This window comes from Cynocephalus volans, chromosome 16, assembly GCF_027409185.1.
Source record: "Cynocephalus volans isolate mCynVol1 chromosome 16, mCynVol1.pri, whole genome shotgun sequence".
Classification (NCBI taxonomy): Eukaryota; Metazoa; Chordata; class Mammalia; order Dermoptera; family Cynocephalidae; genus Cynocephalus; species Cynocephalus volans.
This window is the reverse complement of record NC_084475.1, coordinates 16,640,916-16,665,666: the sequence shown is the minus strand read 5'-3', so window position 1 is coordinate 16,665,666 and position 24,751 is coordinate 16,640,916. Positions and strand designations below refer to the sequence as shown.

The 24,751-nt window shown below is 53.3% G+C and overlaps 1 protein-coding gene across 1 annotated transcript; it reads left to right on the top strand.

The window, feature by feature from the left end:
• FOXJ1 (forkhead box J1) lies at positions 1-2,952 on the top strand. The gene is made up of 2 exons (XM_063081460.1): positions 1-498; positions 2,185-2,952. Exons 1-2 carry the CDS (start codon positions 1-3, stop codon positions 2,950-2,952), a joined length of 1,266 nt encoding a protein of 421 aa, XP_062937530.1.
• The last annotated feature ends 21,799 nt before the right edge of the window (positions 2,953-24,751 follow it).

Genomic DNA, 24,751 nt, shown 5'->3' with positions numbered 1-24,751 from the left:
ATGGCGGAGAGCTGGATGCGCCTCTCGGGAGCGGGGCCGACGGAGGAGGCCGGGCCGGAGGGCGGCCTGGAGGAGCCCGACGCCCTGGATGACAGCCTCACCAGCCTGCAGTGGCTGCAGGAATTCTCCATTCTCAACGCCAAGGCCCCCGCCCTGCCCCCGGGGGGCACCGACCCCCACGGCTACCACCAGGTGCCGGGCTCGGCGGCGCCGGGGTCCCCCCTGGCGGCAGACCCCGCCTGCCTGGGCCAGCCGCACACGCCGGGCAAGCCCACCTCGTCGTGCACGTCGCGGAGCGCGCCCCCGGGGCTGCAGGCCCCGCCCCCCGACGACGTGGACTACGCCACCAACCCGCACGTGAAGCCGCCCTACTCGTACGCCACGCTCATCTGCATGGCCATGCAGGCCAGCAAGGCCACCAAGATCACCCTGTCGGCCATCTACAAGTGGATCACAGACAACTTCTGCTACTTCCGCCACGCGGATCCCACCTGGCAGGTAGGGGCGGCGCGGGCGGTGGCTGCTCCCTCCCCCCCGTCCCCTCGCTACACGGGACTCACATCCCAGAGCCGCAGGCCAAGCAGGCGCGGGTCACCCAGGGCACCGGAAGGGAGGACGGCCGCCCAGGAAGTTCTTGCAACTGCCCCTCCATCGACTTCCAGAAAGGGAGGAGTGAGAGTGTCCAGGGGGGATGGGGCTTTCAGGGTGCAGGTGCTGAGGTTTAAGGGAAGGAACTTGTCAATTCATCCAGCAGGCCTGGCCCAAAGACCAGGACTAGACTATGCGCGGACATAGTCTCCTGGGAAGGGTGATGGGCTGAGGACACATTCTTGTCCCAAGTCTTAGAATTCCTAGACACTGCCCTGCCCAAGGACAGTTTGTCAGGGCTGGACTCAGAAACGGAAACTGGAGCGTGGCCTCCCAGCAGGCTCCACAGCCAGCCTTTTTGCAGTTGGCTCTGGGGGTGAAGGGGAGTGCTGTGGGATGTGAAGGCCTGCTGTGTCCCAGTGGAAAGGGTATGGGGCCTTCCTAAAGCTGCTGTCCCAGCCCCCCACTCCCACCTCTCCCCAACTTCCTTCCTCCACTACCTCCCCCCCATTCTCAGCCAACCTCCCTGGGGGGACAATTACCTGAGCCAGGAGCTTTCCACAGGGACTCTGCCTAGCTCACTGTCTTCGTGTACCAAGTCTCCGGAACCTGACTCAGAGCAGCCAGGGGCTCAGGCCACCATGTAAACATCCCAGCCTTGCCTGAGGGTACTATTCACCCACCTGCCCTGCTGTCCCAGCTCAGGACCCATGTCCCTCAGCATGGTTTGGACAAGACTAAGCACCTAAGAATGGACAAGGCAGGATGATGATGGGTTTGAGGCTGAGCACACGTTGCCCTGAGAGTCTTCAACCATCAGGATCGAGGGCTAGTTGGAGACAGAGGCCCCAGGGATGCCCAGACTCTTCCCTGGGGTGGGGCCATTTGTAGCCTTGGTGAGAAATCAGGGACCCCCACCCCCAGCCTACCCTAGGCTTGTGCAGCTTGGACTTCAGGAAATGGTCCCTAGGAATGAATGCTATGCCCTTGGCTGGGTAATAATCAACTGAGCTGGGGGTGGGAGGAGGGGGCCGTAGTGGGTGAAGGCCCAGGCCAGTGGCTGGCTCAACAAACAAGGAAAGTCACCGGTTCCCCCCACCCCTCATCCCTACACACACACCCACACACACACACACACACCCATCACACCATCCTCGGTCGCCCAGCCCCCTCACTCGACCCACTCACTTTGCAAACACAGAGGGCCAGCCAGGCCCAGGCAGAGGGAGATGGCCGTCCAGGCCCTGGGGGAGCCGAGGGCTTTGGCCACAGGCTGCAAGCAGCCGGGTAAGGGAGAGAGGGCAGGCGACGGGGGTGGCAGTGAGAGCCACCCTGTGGCTCAGAGCTCGGATGACTGAGCAGGCAGATATCCCGGCAACAGGGAACAAAAGCCCCCGACAGCACTCTGGGCTCCCGGTGCCCCGTGGCTGGTGTCCCAGAGCCACAACCGCCTGGTCAGAGCCAGGCCGTCTGTCCTCCCCTCCCCCGTCGAAGAGAAGATGGGGGGTGGCATGCAGGAGCACTGGGTGCCACTCCAACACCACTGTCCCCACTGACCAACGGTTCCTCCTTCTCTCGCTCTCTCCCTGTGCCCAGAATTCCATCCGCCACAACCTGTCCCTGAACAAGTGCTTCATCAAAGTGCCTCGGGAGAAGGACGAGCCAGGCAAGGGGGGCTTCTGGCGTATTGACCCCCAGTACGCCGAGCGGCTGCTGAGCGGGGCCTTCAAGAAGCGGCGGCTGCCCCCAGTCCACATCCACCCGGCCTTTGCCCGCCAGGCCTCGCAGGAGCCCAGCGGCGCCCCCTGGGCCGGGCCGCTGACGGTGAACTCCGAGGCCCAGCAGCTGCTGCGGGAGTTCGAGGAGGCCACGGGGGAGGCGGGCTGGGGTGCCGGCGAGGGCAGGCTCGGGCACAAGCGCAAACAGCCACTGCCCAAGCGGGTGGCCAAGGCCCCGCGGCCCCCCAGCACCCTGCTGCTGACCCAGGAGGAGCAGGGTGAGCTGGAACCCCTCAAAGGCAACTTTGACTGGGAGGCCATCTTCGACACCGGCACTCTGGGTGGGGAGCTGGGCACGCTGGAGGCCCTGGAGCTGAGCCCGCCACTGAGCCCCGCCTCGCATGGGGACGTGGACCTCACCGTCCACGGCCGCCACATCGACTGCCCCGCTACCTGGGGGCCCCCAGTGGAGCAGGCTGCCGACAGCCTGGACTTCGACGAGACCTTCCTGGCCACATCCTTCCTGCAGCACCCCTGGGACGAAAATGGCAGTGGCTGCCTGCCCCCAGAGCCCCTCTTTGAGGCTGGGGATGCCACCTTGGCCGCCGATCTGCAGGACTGGGCCAGCGTGGGTGCCTTCTTGTAAGAGGCCAGGCCCCGCCCCACCTCCGGACAGTGCCCAAGTCAGGGCCCAGAACTGCCCCCCAACACAGTCCTATGGACACCCCACAACCCAGGCAGGGGCTGGGCCAGGTCTCCCAGGGCTGGCCCCACAAGGCCACACCACCGCTAGCCCAGGCTGCCCTCAGATTCAAGCCCAGGAGGCTGATAACTGGGGGCCCAGGACCAGAATTGCTGCCTCCCGTCCCCAGCCCCCCATACACACAGTGTTTCATTGATCCAAGCCTCCCCTGCCCCCGGAACCCGCTAAGGGCCCTGCACAGTGAGAGCTGAGACCTGCAGGGGCCCTGTCCAGGCTGGGGAGGGACAGATAGGGCCCCCCCACAGAGCACCTCTGCTTGGACAGCTCCCCCTCTCCCTCCTGCTTCCCCAGGTCTCTATCCAGAAAAAGTTCCCAGGTACAACAAATGCTAATTAGGTGACAGCAAATTAACCCCCTGGAGGCCTCTCCAGGCAGAGCCTCCCTGGGGCCAGGGCAGGCAGTGGCTGGGGCAGAGCTGGGCAGAGGACTGACGGGGGGGAGGGGCAACAAGGAGACAGAAATGAAGTAGGGTGCAGGAGACTTGCTGTAAGGCCTCTGGGGTCTTCTCCTGGCCCCATCCCTAGGAGTATGGTGGAGGATGTAAATCTTTGAGCTTAAAGCTGAGAGCAGCAGGAAGTTGGGGTTCTGGGGGGATTAGGGGCAGAGGCAGCCAAGCTGCAGGGGTTTGGGGGCAGACAGACTAATGTAGTGACGTAGCTATAGCTAAGGCTTAACTGGGAGGGATGCTGGGCTTGCTGGAACCACTGGGACCAGGAAGGGGGGTAGCCCCGCACCCCTGCCTGCACTTGTGGTGGGGTGAGGGTCTTGCTCCACCCTGACCCTCTGGGCTGCATCCCACATCCACCCTCCTGCCCCATGGGGCAATTTAACCTTTTTCATGGAAAGTTATTTACAATAAAAAATTTTTAAAAATAAAATTTTAAAAAATCTGAAAATGGACCTGCTGAAAACTTTCTTTGGGAAAACGTGAGGGCCCAGTGTTTTGGAGGGGGGAGCACTTATCTTGTTGCCTGAGCGGGGAATGGCTGGGAAGAAGATGGGTGCACACTAAAGGCCTGCAGGGATCCCTGATGAACTCCTCACGACCTCGGTGTCCCCAGGGAGGAAGGGGCTGAGAGGTGGCTATCAGGAGTCCCCTGCAGCCTGGGCCTCAGCGCCTCCATCTGCGCAATGGGGGGAACTGCGCCCATAACCCCAGGGAGCTGGAGACAAAGGGAGGGGGTGTGGCCCCTGCCCCAGCCCCAGGGACTCACAAAGGCCGAGTGTGCCCAGGGCTCGGCTCACACCATCCCCCATGGAGAGGGCCTGTCCGGGCTCGCCTGCCCTCAGTCTTAGGTCCCTGGCCTGGGCCTGTCTTCAGTGCCTCCCTCCCTTGGGGTTTGAGGTCAGAGGGACCCAGTCCTGGTCCCCACCTCCCACTCCAGTGTGTATTCACCCAAGCCAGCTCAATGCTGGCTTGGGGAGGAGGAAGGCCACCGGGGAAGTGGGGCCCGGATGCTCAGACCCTCTTCCCCCACTCACACTGGCAGGTCCACTTTGTGAGGGATCAGACTGAGGCCAAGAACCTGGAACTGCTACCCGAGTTCTGATAGGGAAACTGAGGCACCTTTCAATTCCCCTCACCCTAGCTTTGCTTGGGATCCACCTCCTCACCCAGCACCCACCCAACCCCACGTACACACCCTCACTGGTACTCAGCTCCCCCCACAGAGGAGCTTTACACACACACACACACACACACGCACACACGCATGCATGCACCCACACACACAGGCACAAATGGGCACTGTCCCCAGCAATCCTGCACAGCCTCCATGGACCCTTTCTCCTGATGCCCCTTTCTTTCTTTGTCCTCAAGTTTGGCTCTAGGCCAACCTGGCATTCCCTTGCTAACTTGCTGCTTTCACTTGCTAATTATTCCAAATATTCCAGAAGGGCACACACACTGCAGACTCGGAGTGTCAGGGCCTTACTGAGCCCAGAAGCCAACCCCATCGCCTTCACACAGCATGCTGAGGGGCTGTCCAGCCTCCACGCCAGGCTCCCTTCACCCCCTGGACAACCCCTCCCTCTCTCCCCACCACCACACCCTTCTCTCCACAGACCCCAGCATCGGGGGAGCAAGGGGAGCTCCAACCTTCTCCATTGGTCCCCAGGATAAGCCTCGAGCCCTGGCCAAGGTGGGCACACCACTGGGTTCATAAGTGGGGTGTGTCACTGCCCACCCCAGGCTTGCGCTGGGGGGAAGAGGGACAGTGACGGGGCAGGCAGAACCGCCCACTGGGCCAGCACAAGGCCAAAGCAGCAAAGCGAGGTTTGACCCTAGCTGCATGTGACAATCACCAGGAAGCACCTAAATATCCCATTGCCTGGGCTGCACGCTGGACCAAGTAGACCAGAATCTCTGGGGTGGGGCCCGGGCATCAGCATTTTTAAAGGTCTCCAGATGCTTCCAATGTGCAGCCAGAACCAAGAGAGGGCCCTGAAGAGGGCTTTGGACAACACTGTCTGCAGGCAGCGTTGGGAGTAAGGAAAGCAGGAGTCTCAGAGCCCGGCACTGGATCACTGAGATGACTGGGCAGTTAAGGGGTTGGACTTAAGAGCCGGGAGCTCCTAGTCGTCCCTGCCCTGCCCCTCAGTGGGGTGGCTATTTTTTTTTTTTTTTTTTTTTAGGATAGTCGTTTACCTCCTATTCACTTACAGATTCAGTGTTATCTCAACCAAAATGTGCTTGGCACCATTTGACACTAAGTTGCAGACATGATGCCCACCACCACTAAATAGTGTGTATCTCCTTGAAACAAGGTCACTTCTACTAACCCTGGCGCAACCATCAAAATCAGGAAACTAACATTGGCCTCATAACCCCATGTAATCCACAGAGCCCATTCAAACTTTGCAGATCACCCCCATATTGCCCCTCCATGCCTGCGTCCCCATCCAAGATCCCGCATCACATGGGCTGCCTTTCCTTTTGAGCTGTGTGGCTTTGAGCTCAAGCCTCAAGTTCTCTGAGCAGGTTCCTCATCTCCTTTCATTCTAACCTACAAACCCCACTTTTGAGGTGACCATTCCCTGAACACCTTCTTTCTCAGGTGTTGGGGGAAGCCCTTTCTCAAAGCAAGGAGCCCCTGCTGTCCCCTCGCTTCGTGCCTTTTCCCCATCCTCCTTCCCCCAGGGACCCCCTGCTGCCAGGGATGTGAGGAAGGGTGGAAAGGCCAAGAGCCCAGACCTTGAGGGCCTCCCCCTCCCTGCCCAGAGCACGTCCTGTTCCACAGGACAGGCCACTGGAGTCCAATGATTCTCGGGTCTGGAAGGATCCCTGAGGATCCCCCTCTGCCCAGAGCTTCATGCTCTCCTGGAGCAAGCGGGCTGGGTCCCCTGCAGAGCCCGGCTAGATCTGGGACAGGAATCAATTGCTCTTCTTCCACCCCCACCGCCTGGACTCAGACTTGCAAAGCTGGAGGGTGGGAAGGAAGGGGCGGCAGGGTCAGCCACAGTCCCATCCTGGGCTGAGGCCCAAAGGTAAACAGGTGTAGGTGGACTCCCGGCAGGGGCAGGGCTGGGGCAGGCCTGGGCCTGCCAGGGGAGGGATCATGGGGAGGGGTGGCAGAGCCTGTTGTTCACAATGGGTGGGAGAGTGGCCCAGGTCCTGCTGACATGTTCTTATGTGATGAACAGGAAAGCACAGGTGACAAGGGACGGGAGGCACTGGGGCAGGGGAAGGGGCTTTGTGAGGCCACCCATGCTGGGGCTGTGCTGACCATTGTGAGCTGAGAGGCAGGTGACGAGGTGTGCGGAAGCCCTGGGGGGTCGCCTTCCTCCCTGAGCACATGTGTCCACCCCCTCTGTTGCCCCCAGGTAGGACAGGTCAGAGCCACTGCGATGGGCATGCTGGGGCCTGAACTTGCCTCGTGTATGTCAGGAGCAGGCAGGGACCAGCTGGAAGGACGCTGCCCCCCCAGAAACCAACCAGCCTGAGCTGGCCAGGCAAGGAAAGGTGGGGGTCTTGACCTGGCTGACCCCATCCCCCCACCCACCCTCTGGGCCATATCACTGTTCTGATGGCAGGACAGGAGCCTGGGGTCTGAGCTCCAGGCCCTCTTCCTCTTTTCCTGTTGAAAGAAGCAGCTCTGCTGAGCTCACAAGAAAGCAAGAGTTCCAGGAATTGGAGAGAGCATGCCAAGTACACACCCCAACTCAGCCCGCCCCGTCCCCGGTCCCCCAGGGCCCTTTGAAGCCAAAGCCACTGCGGATTGCGGGCAGCCCTCCCAGCGCTGCTGTTTGCCCAGGGAATTAAGCTGAGGCTGGGAAGCTGCCAACTCTTCTCCCCTCGCCCAGTCGCCCAGGGGCTCTGTCAGTGGTCCTGCCCCCCACCGCAAGCTGCCCTGCCCCCTTCCTGCCTCCCTCTGGGCATCAAGCCCTGTCACCATCCCCACATAGCATCAGAGGTCCCTCCTGCTTGCTGAAGTGGACTGTGTCTGTGATTTGGGCAGGGTGGTGAGCGGGTGGGGGTGGGGGGTGGGGGATACAGACCCTGCCTCTGAGTTTTCGGTCTCATAAACCCACAGGTCTTCAGAACCCTGTGGGCAGATAACCTGTCTTACTCATTCCTTCACTCAAAGCATCAAACACAGTACCCAACTTGAGAAGTGTTTATTGAATAAATGATGAATGGATGAATGAATGAATGTGCTGGCTGGCAGACCGACAAAAGGCAGAAAAACAGCAAAGTAGCCTTGGAAAAATGCTCCAGAGAGTCAACACCAAGGGCTTCTCCAGACACTGGGCTGGGGTATTCCCATAGCCCCCGGAGGTGGTGGCCTGACCTGAGGACGTGCAGAGGCTGGGGAGAGGGCCTTCCGGGCCCTGCTGTGAGGACGCCCCGTGCTGCCTGATTGCTGGGCCTGTGGATCCAGGCCCCTCGCCTGTGCGGTGCCGACAGGCTGCTGGGAGAGGCATGGAAGAGTGAGCCGGGTGAAGAGGGCCAGAGGGGATGCTGGGCAAATAGGGACGGATGGAGGGAGATGGGAAGAGGCCTGGCCTTTTTCATTCTCACCTGTTCCTTCTGGTCCCCAGTTCCCTGAGACCAGGACCCAGATGGTCCTGGGAATGAGGACCACAGAGGGCCAAGAGGCAGGGCTGGCATGGAGACACTGGCATCCAAGACCCTCCCCCCACTCTTTTACTACCCCACCCAAACCCACAGGGTTGGCGAATGGGCCTTTTACCTGTTTGCACCCTGGCCACAAGGTCACCAGGATAGAGCAGTGCCCAGCTCAGCTGTCCTCGCCTGGACCCACCCCACTGTGCACCTGGGGCTGCTAAGCCTGACACCTCTGGAGCCCCAGCTGGCCAAGTCCATGGAGTCCAGGGTCCTACCCTGAGGGTGGGAGATCCAGTGAAGCCAGAGAATCCAGTGCCTCGTATTTGGCTAAAGATTAACCCTGGCTTGGTGGAGACTGCCTGCATGGCTGGGGCAGGAGCCAGCGCTGTCCCACGAGGCCAGGAGGTGTGGGTGGTGGACCTCGCAGAGGGCCAGGACTCGTACCATCACCGATGCTCCCCGGGTCCCTGGGTGTTGCTAGTTCATGTGAGGGTTATATTGGAGGGAGTGGGACATCGCAAGGATCCCAGCCCTGGAAGGAATTCAAGCAGGGGAGGAGGAAAATCATCCAAAGACTGTTCACCAAGTGCGCCCAGGGAGAGAAAGGTCATGAAAAGGGGACCATCCCTAACCCTGGCCCCCTACCCAAATGCTCAAGCTGCAAGGCTCCCGCACCCTCCCACACAGGGAGCTCTTGTCTGCAGGAAGAGTTCGGGAGAAAATCACATGGGGGAGAGGAAAGCAGGAGCGGAGGCAGGAGGGCCACAGGGATAGCTAGTTCCATAAGGCATGGACCCAAGAGCAGGCCCAGTATCCTCGTTTTGCAGAGGAAGAAACTGATCTCTGTGGTCTTGCCCAACTCTGGTGTCGGGTGGTCCTAAGGCCTGTTGGTGCATTAGAGCCTGCAGGTGCCCACAAAAGAGAGCACTCCCTCTGCTACCCTCCACTAGAACTTTGGCCTCCCACTGGATTCCCAGTCCCCCTCACATCAACGACCGTGGTGACTCCAAGGGGACTTAGGAAACGGACTGCAACCTAAGAGAAAAGAGACAGACACGAGTGACAAGCAAATATGTGGCTGCAAAGTGAAAATCAATCCAGGCTGGGAAGATTGAGGACAGTCTGAAGGAGCAGGCACTTAACAGCTACTTATTGGAGTCACAAGTGAATGAATAATTACATAAATTAATAAATGAAGGGGAGCCAATTTGGGGAAGACAGGGGAGGAGACAATGCTGGCTTTGGCATGTCCTATGAAGGTCACCCCAGGTTATACAGAGACATCATTGGCAGGTGGATACCAGAAACCTGAAGGAGATGGATCCAGGACTCAGACATAGCCACAGGCACCACATAACGAAGGTCAGGGCTAAAGCCCTAGGTGCATGGACTCTTCCAGAACAGAGAACAGGAAGAGGAGAGCAGAGAGACTGAGAGGGGCCAGTTAGGAAACCTGAGCACAAGACGGGCAGGAAAGGAGGCTGGAACAGGGAGGCGGAGGCTGCCCCCCCTGCACACCCGCTGCTGGCAGGTCCTGCCACCGCCACCGCCCTGCAGGGAGAGTCAACAGTGCTGAGTGCTGCAGAGTGATGGATGGCAGGAAGCCAGCGTTTGCCAAGGAGGTCCCTGCAGCCCCCACAGGGCACTTTCCTTAGCATGGTGCTGGGGTGGGGACTGAGTCTGAGGGTGGGCAGCAAACCCAGAGCTCCACGTAGGGAGACAGGCAGGAGAGACTGTGGACGGTGGCTGTAACGGGGCAGGCCGAAGGGAGGCTTTTGTAAGATGGGAAGACCTGGGTGTGTTTGACGGGAAGAGGGCAGGAAGGGGCAGCCCCACCCCCCCAGGAGAGGATGGATTGAAGATGCTGGGGGAGGGGGCTGTGGAGAGAGCAGAGGACAAGCCCCCACATGGCAGCAGAAGAAGAGGGTCTCAGAGGACGCAGGAAGGGTGAGTTCCAGCCCCAGCCTCTTGCTTCCAGAAGTAGGAGGGCGGGGACGGGGCTGGGGCTGCGTCACGGGGACAGGAGGAGGCGTGGGGAGCTCTGGCTCCAGCTAGTGGGCAGGGCAATGGGCATAAGGAGGGCAGGTCTGGGGTAACCTGGGAGGGCACTCGGGAACGGGAACGAGGGGGAGACAGAGAGGAGGCGCAGGAGCACCGGGAGGTCAGGCCAGCCCCCCGCACCTCCTCCCCCCGGAGCACGGGACTCAGGTGGCAGAGCAGGTGCAGGCAGGATCCACGGTGCAGGGGAGGAAGCCAGGGTCCCGGCACGCTGGCCCGTCGCTCACCTGGTTACCTGCTTACCTGTTTCCTTGCATCTTTGGGTTGGGTCTGCAGGGTTGGAGGAGGCAACAAAGATGAGCAAGACCTGGTCTCAGGGAGCCCTGCTCATCCACTGCGTTGGGAAGCGGCAGCTTTACTGGTGTGACTCGGGCAGTTTTCTCAGGGCTCTGAGGCCAACATGTTTGGGCTTCACAGCATCTGGCCAGGAATCTTGTTCTCAGGGATTTGCTCACACATTATGGTTCCTTTTCTGAGCTCCTAGAACCTTCCTTCACTTCCCAGAAGCGTCCTAGGTACCCCTCAAATGTGCCACAGGCACCTCGAACCCAACATATGCCCAGCCTGCCACCCCCTTTCCCTCACACGTGCCTCCTGCATGTGGCTGCCACACAGGGACTGGTACCACCAGCCACTAGCCTCCCAGGCCACCCCTCACCACAGTATGTTCTCCACCTAAGAGCCAGTGGACCTTTCTTTTTTCCTTTTAAACAAAAGTTTAAAAATCATAATGGTCCATGCACTTGAATTAGAAGTCAGTCTTTGGGCTGGCTGGTTAGTTCAGTTAGTTACACTGTGGCAGTGCTAGAACACCAAGGTCAAGGGTTCAGATCCTCTTACTGGCCAGTCACCAAAAAAAAAAAAAAAAAAAGAAAAAGAAAAGTCGCTTGTCCTTCCCTTAGTCCTACTCCCCAGAAGTAACCATGACCACCTCCATTTCTTTCAGTTGTTCAGATAATCCTTGCTGTGTTCTGATTAATACCGCCAGTGCTAGATTGTCAGTTTATGTGGATGCCGTCCATCAACTTCCCGCCACAGAAGATAAGGTTATCTGGCTCCCTCCCCCACCCTCCTATTCGGTTAGATTTTTGATTAAATAGTCAGAGATCGTGGGGTTGTCATGACATGGGGCATGTTGTCCACTGCTAAGCCAAGCAGTCTACTGTGAGTTACGTCCTTTCGGAAGGATGCAGGAGTTAGTAATCACCTCATTGCTTGTCATTTATTTAGTTTTCTGTATGCTTATAGCTAATTCTTGACAAATGATCTAAAACATCTTACAAATCCTTATCAATACTATTCTCTTCTCTATTAATACCTCTGTAAATAATCCGTAAGTATACGTCATCAAACTGAAAAATGTACAAAGGAGTCTTCAGTGAAACGTGAAGAGCAAGTGTCCTCTGTCCAGCCCCCACCCAGCTCCCTCCTCTGAAACAACCACCGTTACTAGTTTCTGGTGGGGTCTTCCAGAGACATCTTACACGCATACAAGCACATAAGCATCAATATTAAGTTCCAAGTGCAATAAACAATCTCAGTTTTGCTATTTTCTATAAGCCTCCCCACCCCGGATACTGTCTTCCCATTCAGGCTGGGCCAGCTGCAATCGGGTGATCCTGTGACTTCCCTTTGCCTCTGTCCTATATTGGACTCACAGTTTCCTAGATTCCACCGCCTCCTCTTGCTTGTTTTATTCCCAGCAACTTCCGGAAAGGAAGCACAGCAGGTGTTCTTTTGAGATATTGAATGTCTAAGAATGTTTGTTGCATGCCCTCATACTGGATTGCTAGTTGAGCTGGCTATAAAATCACAGGTTCAAATTGTCCTCAGAAACCTGACAGCATTGTTGTCCAGATGGGTCCCCCAGCCAGCAGCAGCCAGGAGAAGCCAGCCTCATCGTGCCAGCATCCTCACAGCTGCATCCTTTCTTTGTGCCTCAGTTTCCTCATTTTCAGGTGACACTAGGAGGCTCCTAAGGCCTTTTGAAGACTAACGGCCCTTGCTTCTGTGATTGAGTACAGCTCCAGCTGCTCCTGACTCCCACAAAGAGGGCAAGCAGACCAGCCTTGTCCCCCCACCTCCACCCCTCCAGGAATCTGGGCCCGCAGCTCCCCAAGACCAGACTTGAAGCCTGGGATCTGCCAGAGGCCCGGCCAGTTGATGTTGTGGCCTCCTGGAGCTCAGAGCCCAGCCCAAGACCTTCCCCAACAAACCTGAACTCCAGACAGCAGCCAGGAGCCCCAAGGTGGGCAGCCTGTGCTGGCAGCAGGGGAAGGGCGTGGGCACTGGGCAGGCAGAGGACAGAGCCCCCAGCACTTGTCTTCTGACCTTGAGGAATTCACCAGACAGCTGGGGTGAAGCAGGGAAAGGGATTGTAGTGGAGCCCATCCCCCAAACTGAGTTCCAGAACTGCCAGATAAAAGGGCTCAGGGTCAGGGGTGGACTGTGGGAAGTGGATTTTCCGGAACTCTGGCCAGCTAGAGGCAGAGTGAGTGTCCAGGGACATCCGGCCTGGACTCTGCTCCATCTAGTCCCACCCTTCTGTGAGGGATGTGACATTGCTGGTGCTGACGTTGGTTCAGATACCAGACTGGGGACCCTGGTGGGTGTGATCAACTGCCTTCTCAAACAGAAGTGCAGAAAGGGTTGGCGCGAATTCTGCTGGGATGGCAATGCAGGGAGGACCGTCCCAATGCACAGTGCTGCCAACAGTGTTGCATGTTCAGACCTGGGCTTGGATGACGGGATGTTATGCAAACCACAGACCGTTTTATATGCCCCTTCCCCACCTCTTCAGGGCTCCTTCTAGACAAGGGGAGGAGCCAAGAGAACCTTGCAGGAAGGGCGCTAAGTGACCTCGCTTGGCCGTTGCACTGCTCTGTACTGCGTGTTAGCAGCTCCCTGAGCAATCCAGCTGGATTCCCACTTCCGTTCTTCCACCCACTCCCCTCTTTCTGCCCGTAGCTCCTCTCCTCTCTGCACTCCTGCTGAATACCTGTGCCCACTCTTTTAAGAATCAACTCAGGGTAGTCTAGTCGAACATGGCAGATGGACCCCACACATTTATCTCTTCTCTTCCTAAACCCCATCCAAATGAAAAGTAAAGGATTAAAAAAAGGAGAGAGAGAGAAAAACCTGTACTACAGAAAGCCTTGTAAAAGCGTGTTCGTAGCAGCTTCATTCACAATAGCCCCAAACTGGAAGCACCCAGATATCTGTCAAGGACAGAATGGATAAACAAACCGCTGTATTCAGCTGCTGGGATACTACTGATGCATGCAACATAGGTAAGTTTCAAAAATAAAATGCTGGGTGAAAGAAGCCAAACACGCAGTACAAACTCTATGATGCCATTTATATGAAATTCTAGAATATGGAAAATTGCCCCGTGGTGTTAGAAATCAACTCAGTGGTTGCTTGGAGGTGGGGGATCAACTGGAGCGGGGCATGAGGGGGTTTTCTGTGTCGTGATATGTATTCGTCAAGACTGATTGAACAGTGTACTTAAGATCTGAGCGCTTAATTGTATGTCAGTGTTACCTCAATAAGAAAAAATTATATAAATCGGCAGGGAAAAGGAGGGGGTTAATGAGAGCTGATGAGAGAAGTTTATGCTGAGAAGAGATAAGGAAGAAGATGAGAAACAGTGTCACAGTGTGAAGGGAACTATTCCTCTGGGCCTGCAGAAGGTGATACCAAAAAGAAGTCAGGTGATTTTCTCCCTAGATTGTGCAAAAGGTCAGAACACAGAGCTGAAGTCTGTGTACTGAACAGATCTCCAGCCCCCCATCTTCCCACACCTTGCACGATGAGACTCTACTCTTCCCACACTCCCCTCCCCAGGAGATTGGAGTTTTATTCTCTGGAGCACTTGAACCAGGCTCAGGACCAAGGGACAGCAGGTTCTTTGGGTAGTAGGGATCAGTCTGAAAACAAGGATAAGTGAAAGAAATCTGCATCCTGAGCAACAAGACTCCAGACCTCTTCCCTGGACCAGCAACCATCATGCCAGGCTCAATTCCTCCAGGAATAGACTAGAAGATTTTTCTCTGAACTAATAAAATGGCCCCAGGGGAAAGGTCTACTAGTAATGACCATTATGTTCCCCCATTCTTTTTTTTTTTTTTTCATGGTTGGCCAGTGTAGGAATCCGAACCCATCACCTTGGTGTTACAAGGCTGTGCTCTACCAACTGAGCAACTGGCCAGCCCAAAGCCCCCGCCAAAAATGCCAGGTTGTCCCATAATGAAGCCCAATAGTTGGCCAACTGCTCCTATTTGCCGAATTTGCGGTCAGCTCTTTAGTGCTTCAGTTTTAAATATGAATTTACAGCCAGGATGACCAGACATTCGAAGAAAGCCTTCAACTTGAAAGCTAGAGACCAAAAACAAATAGAAAAACAAAAAAACAAAAAAAGCCCTGCAGGAAAAGGACACAACGTAGAGCTCAAAAGAAAACTTGGAACCACTACCACAGTACCTTCAGAAAGAGAAACGGATATTGCAACCAACTAAAAGAGCTCTTGGAAATTAAAATATGGCAGCCGAAATACAAAATTCTAATAGCAGGGTTGGAAAATAAAGCAGAGACAAAAGACAATACAATTTAAGGTTTAACATCTGAAAATAATAGACTCAGAGAAAATGAAAGGCAAGAAATTATTAAAGAAATCATTTGAGCTGGCCAATTAGCTCAGTTGGTTAGAGCATGGTGCTGATAACACCAAGGTCAAGGGTTTGGATCCCCGTACTGGCTAGCCACCAAAAATTAAAAAAAGAAAAAGAAAAAAGAAAGAAAGAAAGAAAAGAAATCCTTTGAGACATTTTCTCAGATTAAAAGGGCTCACAAGGGCCGGCCCATGGCTCACTTGGGAGAGTGTGGTGCTGACCACACCAAGCAAGGGTTAAGATCCCCTTACCGGTCATCTTTTTTTTTTTTTTTTTTTTTCTGACCAGTAAGGGGATCGCAACCCTCGGCACGGTGTGGTCTGCACCATGCTCAGCCAGTGAGCGCACCGGCCATCCCTATATAGGATCTGAACCTGCGGCCTCGGCACCACCAGCGCCGCACTCTCCCGAGTGAGCCACGGGGCTGGCCCACCGTTCATCTTTTTAAAATAAATAAATAAATAAATAAAAGGGCCCACAGAAGGCCCACTAGAGTGAACAAAAACCCATGCCAACAGACAACATTGTGGACTTTCAGCATATCAGGGATTAAGCAAAGACTTTGACTGCTTCCCAAAATGTGGAAACAAATGAAATGCAAAAGGTTGAGATTCAGAGTGGCATCAGACAAGGCTGGTCTGCTTGCCCTCTTTGTGGGAGTCAGGAGCAGCTGGAGCTGTACTCAATCACAGAAGCAAGGGCCGTTAGTCTTCAAAAGGCCTTAGGAGCCTCCTAGTGTCACCTGAAAATGAGGAGGCTTCTCCTGGCTGCTGCTGGCTGGGGGACCCATCTGGACGTTTGCCACCTCCCTGCTCACCACACTGGCAGCGTGTGGCAGCATGTGCCTCCCCTGCTGGAAGGGGAACTCCAGGAGGGCAGAAACGGTGCCCAGTTCTCTGTGGCACCTTCCAGGAGTGGGTAATGACACACAGATTATGTTCAACTGAGTGTGGCAGAGTGGATGGGGGGTGGCAGGAAGCACCTTAATTCTCACAGTGACTTATTGCAGAGCTAGATCCAAAAGCCAGAGCTGTCAGCTGGACAGACAGTAGTGAGCCAGGGGAAAGGCAGCTCGAGCCTGTCCTTCCTGCCCTGGGGACCCCAGGCCTCACCTCCCAGTCCAGCCCTCCTCCTTGGCCTTATTAAAAAGCCCTTATTAAAGATCTAATTGTGTGTGGTGTCCTGCCAGGTAAGATATCCTGAGAACTGCATACACCTGTCTCTGGCCTGTCTCTGCTCATTCATTCGTTCATTCAACAAATGTCAAACAGACAGGAGGACACTTCTGTGAGTGCGGACTCGAAAACACACATAGCAAGACCAAGTGGGTCCCAAGAGCACACTGAGGACCGCCCAACCCTGACAACACACACACATGCACACACACATACACACACACAACACACGCACGCACATATACACACACTCACACGGACACGCACGCACACATACACACATGCACGCCCGCACACACATACACACGCACGCATGCGCACACACACATGCGCGCACACACTGGGTCATCTTGTTCAATCCTCTACCCCCAGGCCACTACCACGTCAGGGAATGAGGCCTCCTGGTTTCCCACGGCAGTGGCAGGCCCCCAGCAGGCTCCCGGGAAGGACCTCCCTGTGCCCCCCCACCCGAGCCCCGGCCTGTTTCTCTCTCTGCCGCCTCCCTGCGTCCACTGCTGCTGTTGCCGGGGTCACTGTCGTGGGCTCCTCACTTGTGTCCCTGTCCCGGTCTCTCTTGCCTCTGAGGCTTCTCACCAGGTACAGCTGACGCCTGGTCCCCTAGGCTGCGCTCCCTCCACTCCCGCCCAGCTCAGCGCTCCTCCCCGACACCCCTGTCCCCTCCCCTGCTGCCCAGGCAGGCCGGGTGCTCTCCCCGACCCCAGGCCGGGCTCACGGAGCTGCTGAGTCACGTTCCGGGCACGCGGCCCTGGGGAGCCGGGCCTCCGGGGCGCGCCGGGGCTGCGGGTATCGAGGCCGGCCCAGCGCAGCCCCCGCCGGCGTCGCGGTTGCCAGGAGCCGCGGACGGACCGGCGGCAGGTGCCAGCGACTGATGTCACCACGGCCCGCCGGCCGGGACCCCCCTTCCCGGGCTCGTTCGGAGGGATGGGGGAGGGGAGGCGGCAGAAAAGCCCAGGAGCGGGCGGCCCCCGCCCTCCTTCCAGCACGTTCCTTCCTTCCATGGTCCCCTCTGGACGGTGCCCACGTTATTTGCTTCCTCTCCAGTGTCCCTTCCTGCCCCCTGTTCTGTTTCCACCCACCCACGGGCCCCTGAGCCTCTCCCCTTTCCTGCACCTTCTCGGAGGTTCCAGCTCCTGGGTCGCCGCGTGGGCAAAGGGTGGTATGGGGCGCCCCCTCGCGGCCGCCCGGGCCGGCTCGCCCCAGCTCCCGGAGCCCCCCGGCTGCAGCCCTGGGTTGCAGGGAGGGCGGCGCCCCCACGCCACAGCCACGGTCCCACAGCCCCACCCCGGGCTCTGGAAAGGGGCCTTGAGGCCGGGCCAGGGGAGACGTTGCTGAAGGCCTCACGTGCTTGTCCCTTTGTCCCTAGAGCCAGCAGGGGACGTGCTGGGATGCCTGCAGTTCTGCTGGTTCCTGCCGTCCTTGGCCCTGGCCTCAGCCAGCCAGGCTGAGGAGAGCTCGGGTTTGAAAAGCTAGTGGAAAATTCCCCTCAGGTGTTGGTCACCCTCCAGACCCAGAACTCGTGCCTGGCGACCAGTGTCAGAGTGGATGTCCAGTGGCCAGAGCCCTCTGGTGTCCTGGCGGCAAAGGTTCACCAGGCCCAGGGACAGCAAAGGGGCCATGGCATGTGGATGGCCAGTAGCAGGGTAAGAGCCAGTGCCTCCTCGACCCGCTTGGTTTTCTCTGCCAGACTTGACTTGGTTTCTCACTCGCCTTAGGATCTAAACGGCCCTTGGCCAGACTAAGGTCTTCAGGATCTCTCCAGAAACCCTGGCTGTTGTAACCTCCAGATACACCGTCTTGCCAGGTAAGACTGTGGCTGTGGCCAGGGAATGCTCCAGCTGGTCCCAAGAGAGTCACTCTGATGTTTCTGTGCGAGTCATTCTGCAACATCATGAGGGACAAAACAGCATCTGCTTTCCAGTGTTTGGAGTTCCAAACAGTCCATTTATACGGATCTTTGGGACCCTTTGCCTCCTCTTGTCTGCCCCAAAACAGTCCTGAGCCACTGACAGCCAGCATGTTGAGCCACCCGGCCCCGGTCCACCCAGGGAAGCCATTCTTGAAGACTGAGGAAACTAAATCAGCAGGCAGTGAGTGCCAAGTGCTGGGTGGGTTGTCTAAAGAGCAAGGGCCACAAGGCGCCAGCTGAGGGGACATGTGAGTGATATTTCTTGCATTTTTATAGTCCAGGAAGTAAGTCAGGTGTGTGTATGGACAACCAGCGACATCTCATCCTAGTGCTACGAGGTCCAGGCACCACGCTGAGCCTTTATCATGGTCATCTGTACTCACAAACAGCAACCTATGTATGTGGGGGCGGGGTGGAGTTGTAGTGTTATTTTCCTTACAAAGGAGAAACCAAGGTACAGAGAAGTGTCTAAAAGGTGCCAGAAGGTGCCCATTCAGCACTTGGCACTCACTGCCTGATGATTTAGTTTCCTCGATCTTTAAGAATGGCCTTACTGGGTGGACCAGGGGCAACATGCTGTCAGTGGCTCAGGACCATTTTGGGGACAGGCAAGAAAAGGTGGAGGGCCGCAAAGATTCTGCATAAATTGACTGTTTGGAACTCAGAACACTTTTCTAAGCAGTGAAAGGTAGCTGCAGAAGCCCGTGTCATTCTCTTTATACTCCAGCCATAGCTGGAAAAGCCAGTGAAGAGCTGGGGTGGGCACTGGTTAACATTTCTTGAGCACCTACTACGTGCCAAGCCCTTCATATATGCCATGTTACCTGATTCACCCCAAATCTAAGGGGGCCTGTCAGCACATGTGGTGCATTATTCAGGGAAGCCCTCCTTTGGCTGAAGTCACACAGCTAGTTGGTGAGGGGGCTGAGATCAGACTAGGCCTGTCTGACCTCACACTTGGGGTCTTTCTCCTCCACTCTGGGCCACCCATAGTGCCAGCTGTGTTGTTGTCAGAAATCAGCCAGCACGTGTAACACTCCCATGGGGACATGTGTCCACAGTTCCTCCCTCCAAGCTAGACTCCCACCTGTTCCACAGCCATCTCCTGGGATCTGTTCCGGGCGCGTGTGTGTGCACGTGCGTGCGTGTGTGTGTCTGGCCACAAGAGGGGCAGGAAGAGATACAGGCGTCCCTCAGCCCCATCCCGTGGGGGTGGGCGTTTCTGCTGCTCATGAGTATGTTGCGGGGATCTTCAGGTCAGAGAGGTTCGTGGTTGCTCATGAGGTGCACTGTGACCTCCCCACTCTGGGACACAATATCCCTTTGGTCCTCCTTGATGCCTCTGCTCCTCTTTTTTCCAAAAGATGACCGGTAAGGAAGGGGATCTTAACCCTTGACTTGGTGTTGTCAGCACCACGCTCAGCCAGTGAGCGAACCGGCCATCCCTATATGGGATCCGAACCCGGTGCCTTGATGTTATCAGCACTGCACTCTCCCGAGTGAGCCACGGGCTGGCCCGCTCCTCCCTTTTTTTGTTGTTTATTTCTTCATCATAGATTATTGGGCACCTTAAACACCCTCTGTGTTGGGCCAAGGCCAGGTGCTGGGGAGGCAGCCCTTTAGAAGCCTGCTGTGGTCACCTGTGGTGATCCCATCAGCCCTGCTGCCTGGCTTTCCTCTCGTTTGTGTCACTCAGCTGTGAAGAGAGTTGCCCTGGGCCTGCCTTTGATCTGCCCGCAGCGCAGGGGCTCCTGCCGGCCTGGCGGCTTCTCCACCCCAGCTCTCACCTGTGAGGTCCAGGATCTTCTTCCTGGCCTCTCTCTGCTGGCCACATCACAGGTACCACCGAGTGGATTCTGGTCCTGCCTCTTCAGGGTCACACTTTGCCTCCATCCCTCAAGCAGGCATGGTTCCGAGGGTGATGCCCCACCCTCTTTGAGGACCCTTAAGTTTGTTCGGGGGACATTCAATTTGCAGCTGTGAAAATGCATGTAAAGTTTCCCTGCAAAGAAATAAACAAAAGGAGAATATGCAGGAAGGTTTTTGGGGGGAGCAAAAAGCCAAGAAATATCCCTACCAAATATTAAATGTATAATTCTGTTATATTAACTGGTTTGATACTGGTGCTGAAATAGACAAAAGCAGTTCAATGGAACAGAATACACCCAGGAAATAGGTCCAAATATCTATGTGAACTTGATTTATAATATAGTTAGCATTTCAAATCAGTGGTTGAATAATGAATTCTTGAAGAAATAGTATTGGGACAATTAACTATCCATCTGGGAAAAATCCGGATGGCTCAATTATGTAAACGTTAAAAAAAAAAAAAAAAACTAGAAAAAAAATCAGTGATTTAAAAAATAAAAGTTAAAACTGGGATGCTTTTCCAAGAAAGACTCCAAACCAAAAAGCTACACAACAAAAAGCCTGATAAATATGAATAAATTAAAAAGTTAAAATTCTAGTAGAGCAAAATAGCAACAGCAAAGAGAATTAAACCACATAATAATAAAAAAGGAAAAAATAAGAAAAAGGTTTTCATAGAAATGATAATATTGTTTAATATACAAAAAGTTCTGAAAAATTAATAAGAAAATATGAACATCATATTTATATAAAATGGGCAAAGGACATTAAACAGGCAGTTCACAGACAAATAGATAAATATGGCCAATAAACAAGAAAGATACTCAAATTTAATAGAAGGAATACAAATTAAACATGGGATGTCGTTTTAAAAATTTTTTATTAATAGACTTTTTTAGAGCAGTTTTAGGTTTACAGAAAAATTGTGTAGAAACTATAGAGTTCCCCCCTGTGTCTCCCCCACCCCGATTTCCTCTGTTATTAACGTCTTGTGTTAGTGGGATGCATTTGTTACAACTGATGAACCAATCTTTATACGTTATTATTAACTAAAGTCCAGAGTTTAAAATAGGGATCATGCTTTGTATTGCACAGTCCTGTGTGTTTTTCCAAATGCATAATGTCATGTATCCACATTTCTAGTATCATACAGAATATTTTCATCAACCTAAAAATCCCTTGTCCTCCACCTGTTCATCCCTGTCTTCCTCCCTCTGCTCCCTTCCCCCTACCCTGAAAGCCCCTGGCAACCACTCATCTTTTTATTTTATTTATTTACTTTTTAAAAAGATGACCGGTAAGGGGATCTTAACCCTTGACTTGGTGTTGTCAGCACCACGCTCTCCCAAGTGAGCCACGGGCTGGCCCTACCACTCATCTTTTTAATGTTGCTATACTTTTTCTTTTCCTTTTCTTCCTTTTTTTTTTTTTTTTAAAAGATGACTGGTAAGGGGATCTAACCCTTGGCTTGGTGTTGTCAGCACCATGCTCAGCCAGTGAGCTAACCGGCCATCCCTATATGGGGTCCGAACCCGTGGCCTTGGTGTTATCAGCACCGCACTCTCCCGAGTGAGCCACGGGCCGGCCCAACTTTTTCCTTTTCCATAATGTCATGTAGTTGGAATCATATAATGTGTGGCCTTTTCAGACTTGCTTTTTTCACTTATTAATAGGCATTTAAGATTTCTCCATGTCTTTTTGTGGCTTAATAGCTCTTTTTTTTTTTTTTTTTTTTTTTTTTTTTTATTGCTGAGTAGTATTTCATTGTATGGCTATACCACAGTTTGTTTATCCATTCATCTGTTAAAGGTCATCAGTTGCTTCCATTTTTGGCAATCATGAATAAAACTGCTATAGACGTTCTTGCATAGGTTATTGTGTGAACATAAGTTTTCAACACATTTGGGTAAACACCAAGCAGCTCGATTCCTATAGTGAGAATACAGGAACTATATTAGGAGCTTTGTAAGAAGCTGCCAAGCTGTCTTCCCAAGTGGCTGTACCATTTTGCATTCTCACCAGTAATGAATGAGAGCTGCTGTTGTTCCACATCTTCACCAGCATTTGGTGTGGTCAGTGTTTTGAATTTTAGCCATTGTAATAAGTGCGTAATGGTATCTCATTGTTTTAATTTACAGTTTCCCGGTGACATATGATATTGAGCAGTTTTTCATATGCTTATTTATCATCTGTGTATCTTCTTTCACAAGGTGCCTGTTCAGTTCTTTTGTCCATTGTTTAATTGGGTGTTTATTTTTCTATTGTTGGGTTTTTAAAGGTCTTTGTATAATTTGGATATGTCTCTATTAACCATGCCTTTTCTTTTCTGTATTCTGATGCTTTGACATCTTGGGGGCCTTCCAGACCCTGGTGGGACTGACCCTCCTAAAGTTAGCTAATTCCTAGAGATAGCAAACAACTCACTTTCAAAAGTGCCTTTCATATGCAAACCAACCAATCCAGAGCCCACACCCCCAGCCTTTATGGGGCTCTTAAACTCTGGGCCACTATCCACCTGTCCTAATCACTCCAGGTACAGATACCAAATGACTAGGGACAGCCCCTGCACCCTAGAACCCATTGAAATTATTCAGATCAGCTGATCCTAAACGTGTTTATCCTGCCTCGCCTGTTCCTTCCCATGGAAACCACTCTAAGGGCTCGTGGCCCCCTTTCCTCTTGTCCCCTTTGCCTCCTGGTCAACCCAAGTGTCTGTCAGTGTAGCCCTACAGGGTATGCTGTGCCTCCTGTTTCTAGGGAACTGTGACTAGAATAAAATTATTTTCATGACCATCCTTTCTGTGTCTGTGTGTCTTACCATACTTGGTTAAAACAAATCCTGGGTACCCCTAAAACAAAGCCCTTGATCCGGTACGTGTTTTGCAGATATTTTCTCCCAGTCTGTGGCTTGTCTTTTTAATTTTTATTCTTTTAACAGTGTCTTTTGCAGAAGTTTTTAATTTTAATGAAGTCCAACTTCTCAATTTTTTCTTTCACTGATCATGCTTTTGGTGTTTCTAAAAAGTCATCGGCAAACCCTAGGTCATCTAGATTTTCTCCTACGTTATGTCCTAGTTTTATAGTTCATTTTACGTTTAGGTCTGGGATCCACTGTGAGTTAATGTTGTGACGGGTGTGAGGTCTGTGTCTAGAGTCAGGTTTTAGCGTGGATGTCCAGTTGTTCCAGTGTGACTCTCTTTTCTTCATTGTGCTGCCTTTGCTCCTTTGCCAAGCATCGGTTGACTGTAATTGTGTGTGACTGTTTCTGGGCTCTCTGTTCTGTGCCAATGATCTGACTGTTCTTTCACTAGTACTGCACTGTCTTGGTTACCGTAGCTTCAAGCTGAGTAGCGTCAGTCCTCCAGCTTTGTTCTTCTCTTTCAATAGTGTGCTGCATCCCACAGGTTTTGATAAGTTGCATTTCATTTTCATTTAGTTCAAAATAAACATGAGATGCCATTTTTCACCTATCAGATTGGCAAAAATGTCAAAGTTTGATAATACTTAGTGTGGGTCAATGTGTAGGGGAATAGGTGCATTTATACATTGTTACTGGAAGTGTAGACTAGTTCAACCTTTTTTTTTTTTTTTAGGCTGGCTGGTACAGGGCACCCTGGACACATCTTCAGTATTATTACAGGGCCAAGAAATGATAATTTGGAGAATCATACACCTGATTCCTCAGAAAGAGAATGAAGTCTGGGATCAGGAAGTAATCAAACTAAAGAACACACTTTAGATAGGGACGCCCTTCCTCCTTCCCTCTGGAAAGAGAATCTCTGTGAGTGGGCAGTAGCAGGCCTTGGCTATTGATATGGGTTGAATGTTTGTCCCCTCCAAAGCTCATTCATGTGAAAGATTGGTTACCACTGTGGCAGTGTTGAAAGATGGGGTCTTTAGGAAGTGATTGGATCATGAAGGCCCTGCCCTCCTAAATGGATTAATCCACTAATGGGTAAATGGATTAATGGGTTATCATGAGTGTGGAGTGGTGGCTTTATAAAGAGAGCACGAGAAAACGCTCTTGGATTCTCGCCATGTAATAGTCTTCCTCACATGGGACTCTGTAGGGAGTCCCCACCAAGAAGGTCCTCATCAGATGTGTCCCCCAAATCTTGGACTTCCCAGCCTCCAAAACTGTGACAAATAAATTTCATTTTGTTATAAAATGCTCAGTTTCAGGCATTCTGTTATCAGTGACATAAAACAGACTAATACAGCTATGATTGGCACTTTGTGTCCTGCACAAATTTGTGGATGTGAGAATCAAGGCATCTGAGGCTGCAACTGAAACACGACTCACTTCTTTTGCTAAAATAGCTTATGTTGAGTACAGTTTGGGAACTACAGCTTTAACTAAATACCTACTTGTCCGCACATGTCTGATACCAGGTTGAGAATAACGTAAACTCATTTTTTCGTTCTGCTTACTCTTAGTAAATATAGTTCTCACCAATATAACCTGCTTTTCACAATGAATTTTCTTGAAAATCAGATTGGCAGCTTTGCGTGATGACAAACAAAACCCCTGGAGCTACCCGGCATGGGGAGGCAGAGCAGACAGTCTCAGCTTTACTCTCCCGGTCAGCTGTATTGACTTAGTGCCTCTCTGAGCCTGAGAGCTTCCTCCTCTGCACAAGGGAGACAGCAGCTGTGCCCTACTCTTAGGTTAATTAAGAAGGTTAGACAAGATAACGCAAAGATGGTGTTTGTAACAGAGATGGGCAAACAAGGCTCTCCATGCATGGCAGTTAGCGACCAAAGTACATTTAGATATTGAAGAAAATTTGAAAAAATGCAGAAAAGTACACATATATAGTTTATTTACAAAAATGCCACAATGGTATTGTACAATATTAAAAGTATTTGCTCACAAGCATAAAGGAGTCTCTTCCTAAGACCTACAGAGCAAAAT